The following is an 18,240-nucleotide window of genomic DNA, read 5'->3' as shown; positions in this document are numbered from 1 at the left end:
TCCAACACATAAAGACCCAAACCAGGATGTGCACTAGCCCTACATTACCCACCCCGCTCAGTGCCAGAGCCTGGATCCGCCCCTATGCACCCCTGCACCGAGCCGGTACATAGCCTATGCCCCTCGACACCCACCCAGGCGGCCACCCGCACCAACCCCCTCCCCCACGCACCCAACCCCTGCCTCCCGCACCCACTCCTTCCCCGCACACGCCAGTCCCCGCCGTCCTGGCGCCGATCGCACCCACCTCCTCTGCACCGGTTTCCTCCGCTTCCGTCCCGCGTACATGGCTGCAGGAGGGCCAGCTCCCTCGCCCGCTGCCCGCTGCCCGCTGCCAGCTCCCTCGCCCACTGCCCGCTGCCCGCAGACCACTGTCCACTGCCCGCTCCGCCGCCCGGACCCGCAGCCCAGGGGAGCGCGTTCTCGCCAGGCGCGCCGCCGCCGCAGCGCGTGACCAGCCCGGAGCGCGTCTCCGTGGATCAACTTGTCTAGAGCTGCAATTATCCGAGACGTTCTCATCCCACCTCACTTTCCACCCCAGGAGATTCCTCCTTCCCCTCACCCTGCACGAGATGCGATCTCTCCTGCTTCCTTCTCCCTTTACTCAGTGCGACCCATTTTTGTCCTCTTCCCTCCCACCCACAGCCTGCCAGACCTTCCCTCCTCCATCATGTCCCTTATACCATGCCCGCAATGATTAACTAGCAATGTTACAACATTTTGAAATTTAAGAAATCAAGTCTGTAATTTATCCCATCAGATAAAGCATTAAAATAAGTTTAATTTGACACCTAATTCACTTTCAAATCTTCAGTATTAAAAAAGTTATGTCAATTTTCATACTCGGAAATTAACATTTTGTTCCCTATTGCTTTTCCATTGACTTAACACAAAAGCTGTGATCGAGGACAGTAAAAAGCCCATAACATTCTTAAAAATTAAGAGAACTGAAAGAAATGTTCAGTTATTATAGATTGAAGTATTCTGAAACAAATATGAAACAATCTTACTTAGATGACTTGAAATTAAAGCATATCATTAGTTAGTTACTTAATTGTAGTTAATTACAAAATTCAATTTCGTGACTAGATCTAAACATCTATCAATTTCTTAAGAATAGATTAACATTTTTAAATAGCCTAAGTGTCCAAATAACATTCACACAATAATTCACAATATAACATAATTTTTAAATCTCATTGTCATGGATTTATAGGCCAAATGGAAGGAATTTAATGTTTAAAACCTGTAAATTAATGGCCATTTAAATCATCTTGTGCGTGGGTTTTTCTGGAACGCGATCAATTGTAACGTTGCTGTTTACAGTGAATTTAGACCCGTATCGGCAGGAAAAATACTGCCGGTTTGTATGGGGACTAAATCACCATTTCGCAACTTAAAATGTGAATTAAAGGCATCTTAAGGAGCACATTTATACATAAACGGTTTTCGTTTACCTGTCCCGTACGTGAAATCCGTCCCCATTGTCGGCGTTGACGGCTTTAGAAGCTGATTTTAAAATTACTCCAGCGCCGAACTTGTCGGGCGATTTAAAAAAAAACAACCTAGATTAACATCGTGTCTTCCTCCACTTTGTAGCTGACATTTCCAGTAAATCTATTTTCCATAATCATCTATTTCCTCAACTTCCAGCCCCCGAGCAGCTGGGACTGAGATACAACCTCCTCCTCAGAGAGGTCATTTTAGCAAAGGCTATGTAGAGGTCAAAGTGCTGTGTATGAGTTAACCTGTTCCACTTAGGAAACATGAACGGAAACCTCTGGAGACTTTGCGTCCCACCCAAGGTTTCTGTGCGGTTCCCGGAGGTTTTTGTCAGTCTCCCTACCTGCTTCCACTACCTGCAACCACCGGCAACCACCTGCAACCTCCGGGAACCGCACAGATACCTTGGGTGGGGCGCAAAGTCTCCAGAGGTTTCCGATCAGGTTTCCGAAGTGGGACAGGTCTGGCTCCAGAGGTTTCAGCAACGAGGGTAAGCAGGTTGAGGGTAAAAGCAGGAAAGGTCTTTTCTGTATAGGGCCTGTCCCACTTGGGCGATATTTTCGGTGACAGCCTGAAAAGAGGTTGTCGTGGCGTGATTGGGACGTGACGCGTGTTGTGACGCGCGGTGTCTCCCTGCCGCCACTGGGTTTTGGAATGTTCAAACTCTTCAGGCAACATCTGGGTGTCTTATCATGTCGTTCGCCCTGTCACACTATGACGTATGCTGTCCTGTGGGTGATGCCCGGTTAGGGTTAAGGCTAGGGTTAGGGCTAGGGCTCGGGTTAGGTTTAGGACTAGGGTTAGGGCTAGGGCTAGGGTTAGGGTTAGGGCTAATTTATGCAAATTTCACACATACAGGTATTATATTGGCCAGATTAAGGTTATGTAGTCCCAGGAACACTTTACAATGCTCATCTTCAGTACAATATGGCCATAGTATCATACCAGTTAGTACCATAATGCTCTCAAAGGAAGCATATAGATACAAAGCCCCATGCAAAAGGAGCATTGCACAGGGAATGGTGTGCACACCGATGTTGAAGTCATGGTAAAATCACAAGCTAACCCTAAAGGGCCTGTCCCACTTAGGTGACCTAATTGGCGAGTTTAGAAGAGTTTGAAAAAATGACATGTAAATGGGCAAATCATGTGACTGAAGTGACTGTGAGGTTTAAAATAGTTATGGATAACGACAGGGTTGGTCCACAAGTTAAAGTTCTCAATTGAGGAAAGGTAATCCTGTGCATCTAAATCTTCTGGATCATCAAACTATGGGACACTTAATCAAATGCCTTACTAAAATTCATGTAGACGACATCCACCGTGCACCCATTTTTCTTTTCCTCACTGTCATGACACCCCCAGCCTCCCCCCCCCCCCCCCCCCCCCCCCCCCCCCCTCCTTCTCCCCCCCCCCAACCCCAACCCCCCCCCCCCCCCCCCCCCCCCACCCCCCCCCTCCCCCCCACACCCACACCCCCCCCCCCCCCCCCCAATGTAATCAGTGTGAAGAATGGTCCAGACCCAAAATGTAACCTAGCTGAGAACATTAGCTACTGTGCAGTCTTCCGAAACCTCGCCTGTGGCAAGAGAAGATGCAAAGATTTTTGTCAAGGCTCCTACATTTTCCTCTCCTGCATCTCTCAAAAAAACCGGGATAGATCCCAGCGTGTCCTGGGGATTTATCCACCTTAATGCTCTTCAAAAACCCCAACACCTCCACCTTCTTAATCACAAGCTGTCCTTCCATTCCACCACCCTCAATGTCCTTCTCTTTGGTAAATACAGATGCAAACTACTTGTTTAGTGTCTCATTTACATCCCCTGACTACAAGCACACATTCCATCTTTTATCATTGAGCTGTCCTACCTACTTCGCACTAACCTTTTTGTTTTTAATGTAGGTATAAAAATCCATGACATTTTCTTAAGTTCTCTCCTTGTTTTATATTCCTCTGTCCCTGTCTGATTTCATCTTCTTAAATCTTGCATCCAGTTCCTTTTCCTTTTTTACTAAATATACAAGCTTTTCATGGTGTTTTATTTCCAGCAAGCTTCCCTTACTTTGCCATCCTTACCCCTCCTCATGACTGGAACATTCCAGTCAAAAAACTGGGTTTTAAATAACTCCCATGTAGGATGTGGACTTACATTAAAACAATTGCTCCCAATGTGCCCTCCCAAGCTCAGGCCTACAAACATGTTGCATAGAAAGGAACTGCAGATGCTTGTTTACACTGAAGACAGACACAAAAGGCTGGAGTAATTCAGCGGCTCAGACAGCATCTCTGGAGAAAGGGAATAGGTAACATTTTGGGTCGAGACCCTTCTTCAGACTGACAACAAACATTGTAATGTGCCTAGTCCAATGTTATACCTTCTTGCAAGCTCCAGATCCTATTCAAAACAATCTTAAAACATATGGAGTTATGATCACCATCACAAATGCTCAAAATATAACACATATCAATATGTATCTCAATACAAAGTGCCTTATATGCCTTTGCATTTCCAGATATTAGTCAGCAAAACAGCTATGTTGGGAGTTACATCTCTATGTCAGAGCACAGAGGCAGAGAGTGAAATAAAGGATGCCAGGTTTTCCAAGGACTTTTCATTTGTATTTATTTTTGCAACCCTATAATTATCATCCTTCTGGAACTGCCTAGATGATGTAACATACACACAAATCCCTACAGCTGTGAACATAAAGTGTCAGTGTCATATAGCTCGGACTGAGGAGGGGTCTCCACCCGAAATGTCACATATTGAGTCTGAAGAAAGGTCTCGACCCAAAATGTCACCTATTCCTTTTCTCCAGAGATGTTGTCTGACCCGCTGAGTTACTCTAGCTATTTTTGTCTATCTTTAACACAGGGAAGGTTTTTGGCCCACTACACTAATGTCAACCTTTTTGCTTATCTTCACTGACCCCAGCCCACATTAGGACTGTACCCTTCAATGACTAAATCTCTTAATTGCCTGTCTAGATGCCTTTTAAACATAGTAATTGTATGGGACTCCACCACTTCCTCTGGCAGCAGATTCCAGGTATCAACCATTAGTTGGGCAAAAAAAAAATTGCCCTTCAGACCCCGCTTTAACACTGCTTCCTCTCATCTTAAACTTGTGAGCCCTTATGTTGATAATCCCCATCATGGAAAAGTAATTTGATTATCTACTCAATGTCGCTTATGATGTTAAATTCCTCCATCAGGTCATCCCTCAACCTCTTGCGCTCCAGTGTAACGACAAATTCTCCTTTCCATGTACACTCCCAGATTATGACAATTACCATTGCCTGTCATACCTCTGTATCAATGCTAACAGTAATCTCTCAATAATCAACAAGTATCCTTTATTGTATCTCACTGCAGTATGGGCTTAGATGTTATGACCCAATGCAATAACGCACCAGCCATCTCTTTGCACCTCATGGCCAGTAACAAACCCCGAAGAGGACCCCTTCTTCCACCACAGTGCTCAGTTACTCTCGGGGTCAAGATTCCATTGTTACTCTGAGCCATGCTATCAGCTGTCTCCAGCAACACCTAATCACTTGTCCACAAGCTGCTTGATTGCACACACTGTGAAGGAATGCACGGAGGGATCAGAGAAGGAATGACCATGCATGCGACAGGTAATAGGTGAGATCCCAGTCTGCCCTGGGTAACCTCCTCACTGCCAGGCCAGTGGTCAAGGAACTTACAACTGGCCTTGGTGTTCCTTGGCTCTGGCAGGTCCAGCCTATCTATGCAGCAGCTGTTCGCAACCAGAAAATGTCTGGGGACATTAGGACAGGGTCACACTGGCATAGCTAGTAGAGCCACTTCCTCAGATTGATCCTGACCTCAGGTGCTCTCTGCATGGCAGTTTGCATTTTCTCCATGTGACTGGATAGTTGTTCCCTGAATGCTCCGATTTCTTCCCACATCCCAAAGACGTGTAGGTCGGTGGCTTGTGTAGGAAAGAACTGCAGGTGCTTGTTTAAATCGATGGTATACACAAAATGCTGGAGTAGCTCAGCAGGATAGGCGGCATTTCTGGAGAGAAGGAATGGGTGATGTTTCGGGTCGAGAAGAAGGGTCTCGAGCCAAAATGTCACCCATTCCTGCTCTCCAGAGATACTGCCTGTCCCGCTGAGTTACTCCAGCACTTTGTATCTACCTTAGGTTGGTGTCTTAATTGGCTGCTGTAAATTGGCCCCGATGTGTAGAATCTGGGAGAGTTGAAGAGAATGTGGGGTAAATTTAAAAAATGGAACTACTGTAGAAGTGTCAATATGTGCTTGATGGTCGTCATGGATACGATGAGCCGAAGGGCCTGTTTCCTCGCTGTCTTTCTATGACTCCACAACGTATGACACTGCCTGCCAACACTGTATGTTTTAGATCTCCCATTGAGAACTGGTAAGCAGACAATTTCCTAACGACATATATCAGCAGGGAAACAAAACCAGCAGATTGTAGAGAGAGTTAAAAGGAAAACAAAGAAAATAAAGTGTGGGATGGGGAGTAAAGGCTTTTTAAATGTATATTCAGAGGGAGGGATTTACTGAACCAATGCGCTCTGCTTTTTGACATATGAAAAAAAGGAAAAGGCTTTTTAAATAAGTAAAGAATTATGGTTTACCTCCCCGAAAGGAATTTTAATGTTAAGCAAAACAATACAATTTGTCAACAGCTAAATGTGTTAGACACTTATAAAACAGGATAACATTTTAGTAAAAGGCAGCAAATAAACTGACTGGGAAATAGTATCACGCACACAGCTGAAAAGAGTCTGGGTTGGTACCCCAGACAGCAGAATAACAGATAGGTTCTTTATTGTGACACATGTCATATCAAAACACAATCTTTCTCATACACTACGTTATACACAATTCTCATCTTTGGGGTATTGATTTAATACATAAATAGCTTAAAAAGTTGAAATGTTTCTGTTCTTTTAAAAAAAGCTTCAACTTCAGAAGATTGAGTGTTTTACCGAGCGAACTCCAACCCGATGTCTCACTGTCACCCACCTGGGTGATATCTGCCTGCTACAGCACTTCAGTACATAGATTTTTAAGCTCAAAGGTAAATGTCTTTGCTTTTCGATTAATACTTAGCACTTAGTTAAAGTATACTAAGGGGAAGACTGCTCTTGGGGAGAGACCCTCTAGACATCTCCTTCATTAAAAGGTCCTCAATGAACAAAGCACACACAAACACATCAGTGAGCTTTAAAACTATCATCTTGTCAAAAAAGATGAAGAGCATAGCTCGCGACAATATGAGCAACATCGATACAAAGGATTTACATCGCGTTTGATATAAAAATATAAAAGTTAATATTTTGTACAGAGCAATAGAAAAAAATCAATCATAAAACATGTGGATAAACCAATGCTAACGATAAACAGCATTGTTTTACACTGGATTTGCAACTTCAGTTACTTTCTCCTTTATTTGAAAGTCCGGTTTATAGCAAACACTGTCAAACATTTCTGCACCATGGGTCCAAAAAGATTGTATTGGACTTCCTCAGTCCAATCACATACAAGCAGAGGACGGCCCAGACACCAACGTTTCGTTCCCTCAATTCAGAGCTTCTCCCTGCTGGAAGAAAAGCAAATAGCACATTGAGATCAAAGAATGAGTCATTTAAAATGGAAAAGACCTGCTATGAGGAAAATACTTCAGCTCATCACAGTATTGATCTCATCCTAAAGCATTACACGGGATCCCACTACTGGACACATCTTCCCATCGCCACCCCTTTCTGCTTTCCGTAGAGACCATTCCCTCCGAAACTCCCTGGTCAACTGGTCCCTTCCCGCCCAAATCACTCCCTCCCCAGGTACTTTCCCCTGCAACCGCAGGAGACAACATCTGTCCCTTTACCTCCCCCCTCAACTCCATCCAAGGACCCAAACAGTCTTTCCAGGTGAGGCAAAGGTTCACTTGCACCTCTTCCAACCTCATCTACTGCATCTCAGATCTGTACTATAAAAATTGTCGATTTTTGCCTGAAAGCCACATATTTATTCTGAGTGTCCACTAACAACGACAGACCGATTTTAGTGACTGTATAATGAACAGAGTTTTGCCTCTATGATTATATCTGAGTTTTAATTCAGGGCAGCAGATGGTAGCTTGGGTGCTGAAAACAGCCAGGCACAGAAATTGCTATAAAAACATGGGAGGGGAGGGGGGACCGGGGGACACAATTTCTTGGCGGCCGCGCGCATACGCACACACACACACGCGAGGCTTCGGAGTCTTCAGCCGTGTGTCCTGTGGACGGTAATTAGTGATGGGTGCCTGTAGTTACCGAAAATATCGGAGATGTGGGACAGGCCCTTTAATTTCCCATCGAGGCTTCAGCTCCCACTAGTCGAGATGCAGGTGCTTTGTGATAAAAGTATTGAAGCTTTTTCCTAAGGTGGATTTCCTTCTGAAATGTAGGAAACTGTATTGATCTTGATTGACCCCCTGGTGGCTATTTTATTTCAAGAGTTAAAACGTAATGGCAAGTATTATAAATGGCACATATAAAAGAAAGCTAACAAACCAATGAAGAAACCATCATTGTCGGTATAATTTTCAGTAGCACTCATCACCTGTTTGTCCTCTGGTTTAATTGTGAACAGGTATGTTGTTGTCTTGTGCATCGCTGAAAGAAATTACCTGTTAAATTGAATGTGATTACTAACAATCGAGAACAGCTTTTATAAAGCGTGAATTGCTACATTATTATATGCATACCATTCAGTTTCTGGAAAGTTAGTTTGCCGCCAGTGTTGTGGAATCATATGGAGAAAAATCATGGGTGACGTTTCTGGTCAGGACCCTTCTTCAAACTTCAACCACTAGAGCTGCTGCCTCAGAGCGTCAGAGACCCGGGTTCAATCTGACTGTGTGCCTTCAGTGTGGAGTTTGCCCATTCTCCCTCTGACCATGTAGGTTTCTTCTTGTTCGAACAAGGGTCCCGAAACGTCACCTATCTTTTAACTCCAGAGAAGCTGCCTGACCATCTGAGTTACTGCAGCACTGTGGGTCTATCTTAATGTTTGGAGTTTTAAATAATCCTAACGTCAGATGGGAGTGGTGCCCCCGGGCCCTCAGCCAGCACAGAGAAGCTCCAGCTCAACACTGCCTGTTAACGTACCAGGCCTACCTGGATTTACGGGAACGACGGCCCAGGTTTACAGCCAGCGTGGAGAAGCAGTGCTAAATCCAGCTCAACTCTGCCTGTCTCGTCGGCTTAACCTACAGCCCTGCCTGGACTGACGGGACACCAGTCTGGAGCCGTGGAGCTAGCGCTGTTTCTCCGCGCTGGCTGTAAACTTGAGCCGTTATTCCCGTAAGTTCAGGTAGGGCTGGTGGGTTAACAGGCAGAGTTGAGCTGGATTTAGCACTGCTTCTCCCGGGGATCGACACCCTCGATCATCAGTCCCACCCCCACTGTCTCGCGGAAATCGGAGATTTCACCAAGTTTTAAAATCAGGATTACAAAAAATGGGGGGGATCGTCCTCCACCTATCAAAACAGGAGGGGGGGGGGGGGGTGAGGGAGGGAGGACGCGTTGCAAACTCCACACAGATGGCACCCGATTAAACCAGAGGACAAACAGGTGATGAGTGCTGCTGAAAATTCTACCAACAATGATGGTTTCTTCATTGGTTTGTTAGCTTTCTTTTATATGTACCATTTATAATACTTGCCATTATGTTTTAACTCTTGAAATAAATAGCCACCAGGAGTCAATCACGATCAATACAGTTTGCTACATTTCAGAAGGAAATGTAGCAAACTAAAGGATAAAGGGGAAATCCTTTAAAACCAAGATAAGAAGAACTTTTTTCACACAGAGAGTGGTGAGTCTCTGGAACTCTCTGCCACAGAGGGCAGTTGAGGCCAGTTCATTGGCTATATTTAAGAGGTAGTTAGATGTGGCCCTTGTGGCTAAGGGGATCAGGGGGTATGGAGAGAAGGCAGGTACGGGATACTGAGTTGGATGATCAGCCATGATCATATTGAATGGCGGTGCAGGCTCGAAGGGCCGAATGGCCTACTCCTGCACCTAATTTCTATGTTTCTATGTTTCTATGAAATCCGCCTTAGGAAAAAGATTCAATGCTTTTATCACAAAGCACCTGCATCTCGACTAGTGGGCGCTGAAGACTCGATGGGAAATTAAAGGGCCTGTCCCACTTCCCCGATTTTTTTCGGTGACTACAGGCACCCATCACTAATTACCGTCTACAGGGCCCACGGCTGAAGACTACGAAGCCTCGTGTGTGTGAGTGTGCGTATGCGCGCGGCCGCCAAGAAATTGTGTCCCCGGTCCCCCCTCCCCATGTTTTTCTAGCAATTTCCGTGCCTGGCTGTTTTCAGCACCCAAGCTACCATCTGCTGCCCTGAATTAAAACTCAGATATAATCATAGAGGCAAAACTCTGTTCATTATACAGTCACTAAATATGGTCTGTCGTTGTCAGTGGACACTCAGAATAAATATGTGGCTTTCAGGAAAAAAAAGACAATTTTTATAGCATAGATCTGAGAGCCAAGCAGCTCCTGGCAAACAATAGTCTGCATGTTTACAATGTAACAGAGTACACTTCTCTCCAGTGTGAATTCATGTTAATAGGTTTATAGGAGGAGAATTAGGCCATTCGACCCATTAAGTCTACTCCACCATTCAATAATGGCTGATCTATCTACCTTTCCCTCTCAACCCCATTCTGCTGCCTTCTCCCCATAACCCCTGACATCCGGAGCAGTCAAGAATCTATTAATCTCTGCCAAATAAATATCCATTGACGCCCTCCACAGCCTTCTGTGGCATAGAATTCCATAGATTCACCACCCTCTGACTAAATAAATTTCTCCTCATCTCCTTCCAAAAGGTACATCCTTTTATTCTGGGGCTGTGATCTCTGGTCCCAGACTCTCCTTTAGGGATACACACTTCCACGAGAAACTACTCAGCGGGCCAAACATCTTCAAGTGATTCAAATTTTAATTTGAGCGGAATCATTCTTGGATACAATTGGTTTACCAGCTGTACAGAGATTTGGTCCTCACCTTGAACTGATTGTTGTATTTCCAGGAGACTGGACCCGTTGGAATTTCACAGACAGAATTCCCCAACAGATGAATGAAATTTGGCTCAAACTGACAGGAAGATTGATAAGTGTTCTGCTCCCCGTTGGGCATGACTGAGGGCCCCACCAGAGAATTAGCCGGCTCGTTCTCATAGTAACAAGTTGGCCGCAAAGGACTGTGATTTGGAGATATCTTAACCTTACTATATGGAGGTTTCTGGACGGTGCTGTCAATGCCTGGGAACGACAGTCCATTCCTAGTAATTGGTGCACAACTTTGGTATTCACATGAGGCAAACATGCAGCTGCTGCTGCCGCTAGTCATTGTCCTCACTGGGAGATGGTTCACTGAGGTCCTTTGGTCGACAGCCAGATTGCAGCTGTAGTGAAGCCAATTGGTGTTGCTCTGATCCAGATAAGTGGCAGTGGAAACCTTGTCCGTGGTGTCCTGCACCAAACTGTACGAAGACTGTGGCAGGAGGTGATGCATGGGCTCTTGCGCATATGGCTGCTTGGAAACCCGCTCCTCATTCTGCAGCTTTGCCCCCTGCGAGAATTGTTGCTGTGCTAAACTTACAGAGCACCTCTCCTGCTGCCCATTGACTCCCAAATACTCGGGCCTCTGCTGCAAGGACTGTTGCAAATCCCTTTGTAGCATCAGTACAGGTGACACACTCCCTATGTGGTTTTGCTGCATGTTGACTGGCACTCCACTGCTCATCTTCAGTGCAGCAGTCCTGCGTGGTTTTTGAGGGCCATGTGAAATGGGGCTCAGTGTATCAGATGCCAAAGGACTACCCGAGTTCAATCCAGAAAATGTTTGTGGGAAAGATCCCAGCGCATTCTGATTTCTGGATTGGATATTATTTTGCTGGTCGGAGCATCGTGCAGTTAGAGGCCGGAATGATGTTGTGTAGAGTGGCTGAGAAACTAGTGCCTTCTGAGGATTTGGCAGTACTGGGGCTTGACAGGCAGTGATCTGTGGGTTCTTGGTGCCCGTCATCACTGGGTTTTGAATGCCAACCATCACTGGATTCTGTGCACCAGCCATCATTGAGTTCTGAGCAGCAGCCATCAGTGGGTTCTGGGCACCAGCCATTACTAGGTTCTGCGTTCCAACCATTATTGGGTTCTGGGAACCAACTATTGGGTTCTGCATCACCAGATTCTGTGCACCAGCCATTACTGAGTTCTGTGCACCAGCCATTACTGAGTTATGTGTACCTGCCATTACTGAGTTCGGTGTACCAGCCAACACTGGGTTCTGGACACCAGCTATCATTGTGCCTTGGAAGCTGGATATTACTGGGTGTTGGGTATTAAATCCAAATGGCTTACGTTCTATGGATCTAAATGTTTTTTGTTGAGCTGGATCAATTACGTTTCCTGTTGTGCAGTCCAGCCCAACTTGTGGAAACTCATTAGCTTTTGAGTTGTTGTTTGATAGCATGTCCTCAACACATGACAAAATAAAATCTGTGGTGAACATTTCATTCAGATCATCTGGAATGGGAGAGCTGCTGTCCATTTTCATTAAAGCCTTTTCCCACTGCTCCAACTCTGCCTGCTCCACGTCCACATCCAGGTTCTGGAGAGTGTCGCAGAGGTTATTTTCATTGATATTTTTCTCCGACAGAATATCCATAATTGTTGCCAGTGGGTCATCCGGGCCTGGGAGCACCTCCTGTTGTTTGGAATCGTTCTTGACACCATTGGTGATCTGGCAGAAGTCCCCAGGTACATTCAGAATGGCAAAGTCATCTGTGAAGGCGCTGTCCACATTAAACTCCGGTTCCTGGTGAGAAGCGTATGCAGATACGTTCTGAGTCATCAAGGCTCCCAGGAGAGAGTCAGGATCGACCCCATTTTTCTGCTCCACACAGTTCGGCTTCTTAATCTTGACACCGTTCCCTTTCACCAAGTATGGATCCAAATGCAACAGGTGGCTCTCATACAGGACGGCCTCTCCTGTGGCGAAACTGAAGGAGACCCCCATGGATCGTTTACGCAAGTGCTCCTCACCTTCTTCATTCCTGGGGATAAAGATAAGGAAAATGATTTGCAGTTCCCTTGACCCTGCTGTTAATAAGGTTGAGCACAAGAATGGTTACCACGGTCAAGGTTCAGACCCAGGGTGACCCAGTGGTAATAATGCTGTGGTAGTGCCCTTTTGTATTTGGAGGAGTTGATTGTCCAGGGAAGAATGGGCCACCATTCTGTAGGCTATCTGATCATCTACCACAAACCGGTCAACCAGTGAAATACCCTTGCCCTCAATTCAAAAACCTATCCAACCCACTGCTGATTAACTGGGCGTGCAGATTCCTGTTTCAGAGAACTACAACAATTCACATTAACCCTTCCCATCCCAAGTGAAGACATTTCTCCTCATCTCAGTCCTTACTGGCTTTCTATTATCCTGAGACCATGGCAGGAATGTCAGGAGAAAGGGAGGCTTCCTGTATCTGGCTTGACATTGCTGTTCTCTCTCACTAACGGACCTTTAAATAGGGGGTCTCTATGGAAAGCTGGCAGCAGGGGCACCACTGGAGTCATTATCAACCACAGAGCGTGTAGTCATATTTGGCAGGCCACACGGCAACGCTGCCAGCCATTTTCCAGCATCCCTTACGAGTGATAATCCAACAACTAGGTACTGTATGTTGCTCCTGCTTCAGGACCATCGCAGCCAACACTCTCAGATCTCCCCAGCACAGTGGTTCCCAACCTTTTTTTGGCCATGCCCCACCTAATCACCTCTAAAATCCTGATGCCCCCCCCCCCCCCCATGTGGTGATATATAATTCTTATCATTTAAAAAGTGAACTCCGTTTCAGCTGAAGAAGCTTAAAACGCCAATACCTTGGTTTAAACAAGCTTCAAAAGAACATTGTGGTGATTATGTAATAACTACACAATAAAGACCTTTTTTACCCCCAAAAAATTATTTACTCAAAATAACATCTGAAACATAAACTACATATGTTTACCTGATAGAAAGTCCAAAAAAATAAAAATCGAAAATTTGGACCCAGACCTCCTCAGTCGCGCTCAATTGCCCCCCTTAAAAATCAAATTGCCCCCCTGTGGGGCGTACGCCCCACATTGGGAACCACTGCCCTAGCAGAATAAATTAAGGGTGCACTGGGACTTGCCAATGTGGACACATCAATCACCCATTGCTCAACTGTTAAACCATCAGCAAAGGTCTGGGTTGGATCCTATTTCAGTTGCAAAGGTTTTCAAGTTTTACTTGGCAAGAGATAAAAGAAAGGAAAGCAAAAATTATTTATTAAAGTCACCTAGTCACATAATTCTTCAACATCCAAACTAAGTCTTGCCACAATGCCTTTGACTCTTTAAGGTACTTGTGATCGATTTACAAAGCTAACTTTTGATATAATTAATAGCACACCATTCTTCATGCGTGTATTGAAATACTCGGTGCTCTTTGTTCAAAATAGAACATAGATTATAGAACAGTACAGCACAGGAATGGGCCCTTTGTACCACAATGTCCATGCCGAACATGATGGCAGGTTAAACTCTGCCTTCATGTGATCCATATATCTCCATTCCATGCGTACCTATGTGCCTATCTAAAAGTTTATTTAAGGCCACAATCATCTTTACCTCCAGAACCACCCCTGGCAGCATGTCCCAGGCATCCACCACGCTCTGTGACAACAACTTGCACAGCACATCTCTTTTAAACTTTAATATTTCCACCCTGGGTAAAAGATTGTGACTGTCTATCCCTCTGCTAATTTTATATACTTCTCTCAGGGAAATAACAATATGTTTCTCAGAAATGTGTCACTTTCAGAAATTGAGCAAAAGACATGTAAAAGACAATATCTTTTAACACCTGGGATGAAGATAGACAGTGCAATTGGTTTAACTGTTGCAAGGATCAAGCAAGTATTGGTCTGTCGAGGTAAATGCTTTGACAGTGGGCAGTGCCAAGCTAACAAAAACACCGCATGGAGTAGGAGCCTCAAGAGCATTGCGCCCATGCAAATCAAACTAAAATGCTCCTGCGGACACTGCACTTACGTCAAGGCCCTCTGCTTGCAAATGATGGAGTCGGGCCGGCCTCCTCTGTAGACCAACCTGGCATTGGCCTGGACCCAAACCCAACTGTTTTGCTTGGTCAGCAGCCTGAACACTGTCATCCCGCTCTCCCCGGTTTTAATCACTGAAACAGAACACAACACGATTAGAAAGCGGATAGTGTCTTCATCTCAATGTATAGTATTATCTGATCTGATTGAATAGTATGCAAAACAAAGCTTTTTAGTGTACCTCCGGAAATGTGAATCTATTAAACCAACCCCTCCCCCCCACCCCCTGCATAGATCAGATGTAATCAATCCAAAGAGAACGATCCATAAAACTTAGCGTTCGATATTTATAGAAAAATACTAGACTAAGGGGTAACATGAGGGGGAACTTCTTTACTCAGAGAGTGGTAGCTGTGTGGAATGGGCTTCCAGTGGAAGTGGTGGAGGCAGGTTCGATTTTATAATTTAAAAATAAATTGGATAGGTATTTGGATGGGAAAGGAATGCAGGGTTATGGTCTGAGTGCAGGTAGATGGGATCAGGGGAAAATAAGTGTTAGGCACGGGCTTGTAGGGCTGAGATGGCCTGTTTCCGTGCTGTAACTGTTATATGGTTATATGGTTGTGGGACCCGTTGGGTCCCAGCATCACACAGGAGGGCTGGTCTCCCAACGCAACATTCCAATATTGGAGGCCTGTGGGGGGGGGGGGGGGGGGGGGGGGGAGCTTTCTGGAGTGCTAATCTGGATGTTGTGTGTTGAAGGGACTGGTTTCCAGAAGGTACTTATACTCACTCTTCACATGATTGTCAGCACAGTACATCATATCAGCCGCGTGAATGAACTGATAACCGGTGCCTCGCATGCACAGTTCGGTTTCCGTGTAGCCCAGTACAAACTTTCCCCTGTAACAATGAAATAAGAACAGCCCATAATTAAACAGTGCACACATGCGAGCAGGTGACCCAGTGCACAGCTGCCCGGTCACCAGCCCTTAGCTCACCCACTACTGAAGATCCCTTTGCTGTGCCTTGCTAGGGTAGAGACGAGGCTGCAGATCTAACTATTTGCCTCAGGTTTTGAAGATGAAACCAAGAACTCTCCCTGCTGATCTACAAACAGCAACTGCTACAGGATATAGGAAGCCCTTTGGCAATACTGCCCCAAATAAGTAATCCTAACCCCACTAATTTTCCCTATAATCTATTCTTCGCACATTCCTATCGACCACAGATATTACCACCCCCTTACAATGTGCAATTTACAATGGTTGGTTGTCCTACAGGCTCTCACGTCTTTGGAATATAGGAGGAAACCAGAGTATCCAAGGGAAATCCATGCCATGTCAGGTTGAACATGAAAACTCCACACCGTAAGCATCCGGCCGAGACTGAACCTAGATATCTGGATTTGTATAATACAGTGTCTCTACCGTGCCACCTAAACTCTTGCTGCCAGTGTTCCTGTTCCGTTATCAGCTCAACCAGTCCCCCTATCCGGCTCTACCAGCTTCGGCAGAAGCTGCCTGCACTTCACCATGCAGAGTGGGTGGGCACTGAGGGATGGTGAGCATCTGCCACTATAAACCAGTGAGAGTTTGTGTCGCCAGTGGTGGCGAGAGCAGCCAAGGAAGACCATAGCAGCTAAATGATGTGGTGCGTAAACCAGAGTACACCCACGCATGGAATGGAATGGAATGCTGATGGAGCGTGCAGCGGGAAGTCAGTTTGATCCGTCGCCCTACTGAGACAGTGTGCCCCCCCCCTGAGCTAACATATTGAGTGCCTCACGCAGGCAGCAAGAAGAAGAGGATGCTTGTCCCCACAATCAGACTCATCTGCTGCCAGGATGAACTTCAATGTAACAAAGGTGAGAGAATGTGGTAGAATTTGAAACTACCCAACTCCCAACCGACACAACGTACTTGGTGTCACACGCCATTGGAGTGAAGTCCAATTTGTGCTTGGTCTGGAAGATGAGAGTCTTGATCCGGACCTCCAGGATGGAGGGGGGCTGGAGGGGAGAGGCCAGGGCAAAGAGAGCCAGCTGCGGTGGGATGGGAGTGCCGTCCTCAGCCTTCCTGTTCTGTCCGTGGAGGAACCTCAGCCGTCCCTGGAAGTTCAGCGTCTGCAAATGGGATGGAATCAATCAATAGATAAGAGGGAGCCGATGTGGTGGGTGCACGAGTAACCCCCATCTCATCCCTATTCGCCCCCCCCCCCCCCCACCCACTCCCCAACCGAACTGTTCCGTCAAAACAAGAGAGGCTCACGCTGCGAGGCGATACATCCAGTGTGGTGAATCTTTGGAATAGTACGGGTGTCAGGGGTTATGGGGAGAAGGCAGGAAAATGAGGTTGAGAGGGAAGGATAGAATGGCAGAGTAGACTTGATGGGACAAATGGCCTAATTTGGCTCCTATAACCTATGAACCTGATCCCTGCCAACATGTCAACTGTGGCTCATTGCCCCACTCTCTACTCATCGGCAATAGAATGAGCTTTCAAGGGTCCAACCGGAGGCATGAGCACAGAAATTAGGCTGAAACTCGAGTTCAGTACAAAGGGTGCGCTGGGCACAGCCATCCCATTCGCTGTCCTAAGTGGAGATGTAACATCCCATCGCATTGTTTAGAAGAAGGCTAGATGAATTACCCCTATTCTGACCAATATATGTGCCCGAATCAACAAACAATGGAATTTATCTTGAACTCAGTATCATTTGTGGGACTTTAGTTTAGTTTAGTTTAGACAGCATGGAAACAAACCCTTCAGCCCACACCGACCAGCGATCCCCACACATTAACACTATCTTACACACATTAGGGACAATTTTACATTTATACCAAGCCAATTAACCTACAAACCTGTGTGAGAGGAAACCAAAGATCTCAGCGAAAACCCACAGAGGTCATGGGGAGAACGTACAAACTTGGTACATACAAGCACCCATAGTCAGGATTAAACCCGGGTCTCTGGCGCTGTAAGGCGGTAGCTCTACCGCTGTGCCACCGTGCCGACATGCAGTGTACCAACTGGCCGTCACGTCATCTACACTGCAATAGTGTCAACAATTCAGTAGTTTGGAATGTTCTGAAGTAATAGAAATGCTATGTAAATGCAATTCTTTCACTTGTGAAGAAGGCAACACACACATACTCATTAGATTTCATGGCATTTCATTGTTTCGTACCCACATGGACCAGCAAACAAGGTCTCTGCCTCTTTATGTAACAGTGGGTGGAAGTATCTGTTCTGTGCTATTATTTCCATCACTCCTTGTTAAGGTAAACAGACCCCTATATAGTGGATTTTGGTTATTGCAGACCGAGGTTCCGTTGCACTGCCCTCCCACTTCTGCCACTGAGCTGGCATCACGTGGCGTGTTTACGGTTGTGAGAGCAGACAGAGCGAGCTGCATGAAGGCGCATGAGTACCGGACCCGTCCCTGGAGCACCACTTGTGGGGCCGGAAGCATGGCCTGTGAATCCCCGCTTGTTTAACCCAAAGCCACATTTCGTCCCTCTTGGCCTTAGGTTAAACTTTAGCACCCTAAACTTTTCACTCGGTGAAAGCGGACAATCA

The 18,240-nt window shown here is 45.9% G+C and overlaps 2 protein-coding genes across 3 annotated transcripts in view; both read right to left on the bottom strand.

Annotated features, from left to right (window-relative positions):
* LOC129698976 (aryl hydrocarbon receptor-like) overlaps positions 1-342 on the bottom strand; it is a 114,767-nt gene extending 114,425 nt beyond the window's left edge. The window contains exon 1 of the mRNA XM_055638518.1: positions 248-342. Coding sequence (XP_055494493.1) covers positions 248-288 — 41 coding nt within the window. The 5' untranslated portion in view covers positions 289-342. The remainder of the gene's footprint in view (positions 1-247) is intronic.
* Positions 343-6,123: 5,781 nt separating this feature from the next.
* ahr2 (aryl hydrocarbon receptor 2) overlaps positions 6,124-18,240 on the bottom strand; it is a 132,422-nt gene continuing 120,305 nt past the window's right edge. Inside the window, exons 7-11 of one of the 2 annotated variants that reach the window (XM_055638517.1) lie at positions 16,582-16,784; positions 15,453-15,562; positions 14,652-14,793; positions 10,576-12,628; positions 6,124-7,099 (exon numbers count right to left, since the gene is read on the bottom strand). In XM_055638517.1, coding sequence (XP_055494492.1) covers positions 7,082-7,099; positions 10,576-12,628; positions 14,652-14,793; positions 15,453-15,562; positions 16,582-16,784 — 2,526 coding nt within the window. In that variant the 3' untranslated portion in view covers positions 6,124-7,081. Of the gene's footprint in view, positions 7,103-10,575; positions 12,629-14,651; positions 14,794-15,452; positions 15,563-16,581; positions 16,785-18,240 lie in introns of both variants that reach the window. The other variant, XM_055638516.1, reaches the window with a different exon arrangement.

This window comes from Leucoraja erinacea, chromosome 7 (assembly GCF_028641065.1).
Source record: "Leucoraja erinacea ecotype New England chromosome 7, Leri_hhj_1, whole genome shotgun sequence".
NCBI classification, from domain to species: Eukaryota; Metazoa; Chordata; class Chondrichthyes; order Rajiformes; family Rajidae; genus Leucoraja; species Leucoraja erinaceus.
Note: the sequence above shows the minus strand (reverse complement) of the source record. Positions and strands in the feature narration are given on the sequence as shown.